The sequence below is a fragment of the Lactuca virosa genome, chromosome 4 (genome assembly GCF_052849685.1).
Source record: "Lactuca virosa cultivar CGN04683 chromosome 4, Lactuca_virosa_CGN04683_v6, whole genome shotgun sequence".
Lineage (NCBI taxonomy): Eukaryota > Viridiplantae > Streptophyta > Magnoliopsida > Asterales > Asteraceae > Lactuca > Lactuca virosa.
In genome coordinates, this window is record NC_136429.1 from 375,805,721 (window position 1) to 375,808,047 (window position 2,327).

At 46.0% G+C, this 2,327-nt stretch overlaps 1 protein-coding gene across 1 annotated transcript; it reads left to right on the forward strand.

The window, feature by feature from the left end:
* Window positions 1–1,349: 1,349 nt before the first annotated feature.
* LOC145106364 (uncharacterized) lies at window positions 1,350–2,060 on the forward strand. The gene has a single exon (XM_079043361.1). The coding sequence runs from the start codon at window positions 1,350–1,352 to the stop codon at window positions 2,058–2,060; it is 711 nt and encodes a 236-aa protein (XP_078899487.1).
* The last annotated feature ends 267 nt before the right edge of the window (window positions 2,061–2,327 follow it).

Genomic DNA, 2,327 nt, shown 5'->3' on the forward strand with positions numbered 1-2,327 from the left:
TTACAGTCTGTGGCCATTAGGCACTATTTGGCTGCCCTTAACGTTGGTCAGTCACGACGAGAGGGACCTAATCACAAGAACAATCGAATTCTCTGTGATTCGTTTTCCAGCAGAGCATAATATTCTGCTTAGACGGTCGGCAATCTCCTTACTACACCTCGTTCGATCGACGATCCATGGCATAGTTAAATTCAGCACGCGCCAGGGATCAGTGACGATCCTCGCCACAAACACCAGGGCACAACATTGCCACCAGATCATAGCCACTCCCGAATTGGTGTGAGCCCCAAAGAAGTCGAAGGAGGGAGGTTCCACCGAACAACATCAAATAAACACGGAATATCCAGAACAAGTCGTGCAAATTGGCGCTCACTTATCAGACAAGACCAGGGCACTACTGGGAGCACTTCTGAAGCAATATTCCACCGTTTTCGCCTGGAAACCAACAGATCTGACAGGCTTGGATTGACAGGTTATATAACACAACCTCAATATCGCGCGTGGAAGTAACCTTGTTAAAAAAAAGAAGAGGGGTCAGGCAACGGACTGGAACATGGCTATTAACGCAGAAGTGGCCGACCTGGTGAACGCCAACATACTCAGGGAAGTAATGTTCCCATCATGGATAGAAAATCCTGTCATGGTAAAGAAAGCCAATGGATCATGGCGAATGTGCATTGATTATTCAGTTCTTAATAACGTTTGTCCAAAGGATTGCTATCCTCTCCTAGAGATCGATCAGAAAGTCCAATCGCTTGAAGGTTTTTAGCTCAAATGTTTCCTCGATGCGTACAAAGGTTATCATTAGGTACATATGAAACGAGAGGATGAGGCGAAAACTGCCTTCCACACTGAGAAGGGCACTTTCTGCTACCAGGAAATGCCGTTTGAATATCGAAGTCTACGTCGACAACATGGTAATTAAAAGCCCCAATGAAGAAACACTGCTCCACGATGTGGATGAAACTTTCAAAACGCTAGCTAAAGCGCAAATGAAGCTAAACCCGGCTATGTGTACTTTTGGAGTAGAGGAGGGGCAATTCCTTGGTTATCAAATATCCAAGGAAGGGATTCTGCCCAATCCCACCAAAATACAGGAGTTCCTTGAGTCGAAAACTCCCCACAACCTCAAGGGTGTACATGAGATCAACGATAGGTTGAAGACATTGGGAAGATTCATTGCCAAATCTGGAGAAAAGGCGCTTCCTCTATACCAAACACTCAAAGGATGCCTAGACAAAAAGCAGTTCAAATGGACAGAAAAAGCAGATGCGACATTGCAACAACTGAAAGATGCCTTTCACCAACTACCTTCTCTCGCCTTCCCGTTACCAGGGGAGACACTATAGATGTACTTAGCAGCTTCCGAAGAAGCTATCTCCTCTATGTTGGCAGTGGAGAGGGAAGGCAAGCAGGTACCCATCCATTTTGTTAGTAAAGCCCTACAATGGCCAGAGTTCAAGTACCTGGCCTTAGAGAAGCTGGTCCTAGCCCTGGTGTATGCTGCCAGACAGATACAAAGATATTTTCAAGCTCACAAGGTAGATTTTCCCACTAGTTACCTAATAAAGCAAGTTCTGCTAAGGCCGGAAAAGTCAGGGAGCCTAGCCAAGTGTGCCATAGAGTTAGGCGAACATGATATCCATTACCACCCCCGGACTAGCATCAAGGCCCAGGCCCTCGCAGACTTCCTGGTTGAAATCCCAGATACCATTAAGGGAGTGCCGACGACAATCTCCGTCGATCCACTCGAGCCTGAAGCCGACAAGAAACTTTGGAAGTTGTACACCGATAGCACGGAAAGTAAGGAAGGCTCAGGCGCAGACGTGATCCTTCAGAACCCCAAAGGCGAAGAGATCACTTACGCACTGCGATTCGACTTCCAAGTATCCAACAACGAGGCAGAGTACGAGGCACTCCTAGCAGGTCTGAAGTCGGCCAAGGAGGTTGGTGCAAAGCAACTAGCAGCTCTCAGTGATTCACTACTTATCACAGACCAGATAAATGGAACATACGAGGCTAAAGACTTAAGGATGCAAAAATACCTAGATGCAGTCTGAAATCTAACCAACACGTTCAAAAGCTTTTCCATAAAACAAATCTCTCGGGGAAAGAATGCAAGGGCGGATGCTCTTTGTAAGTTAGAATCACCTTCTTATGATCACTTAACAAAGAAAGTGCTAGTTGAAGTGCTCCCGGAGAGAAGTATCTATAACCAAAGGGTTAATACAGTATCGACGACACTAAAATGGACTAAACCATATGTCGATTACTTGCGCCATGGCGTACTATAGGATGACCTTGAGGAGGCAAGAAAAGTCAAGATC

Coding starts and splice junctions, on each gene's coding strand:
- LOC145106364 (XM_079043361.1), top strand. CDS start 1,350: ATGTACTTAGCAGCTTCCGAAGAAGCTATCTCCTCTATGTTGGCAGTG.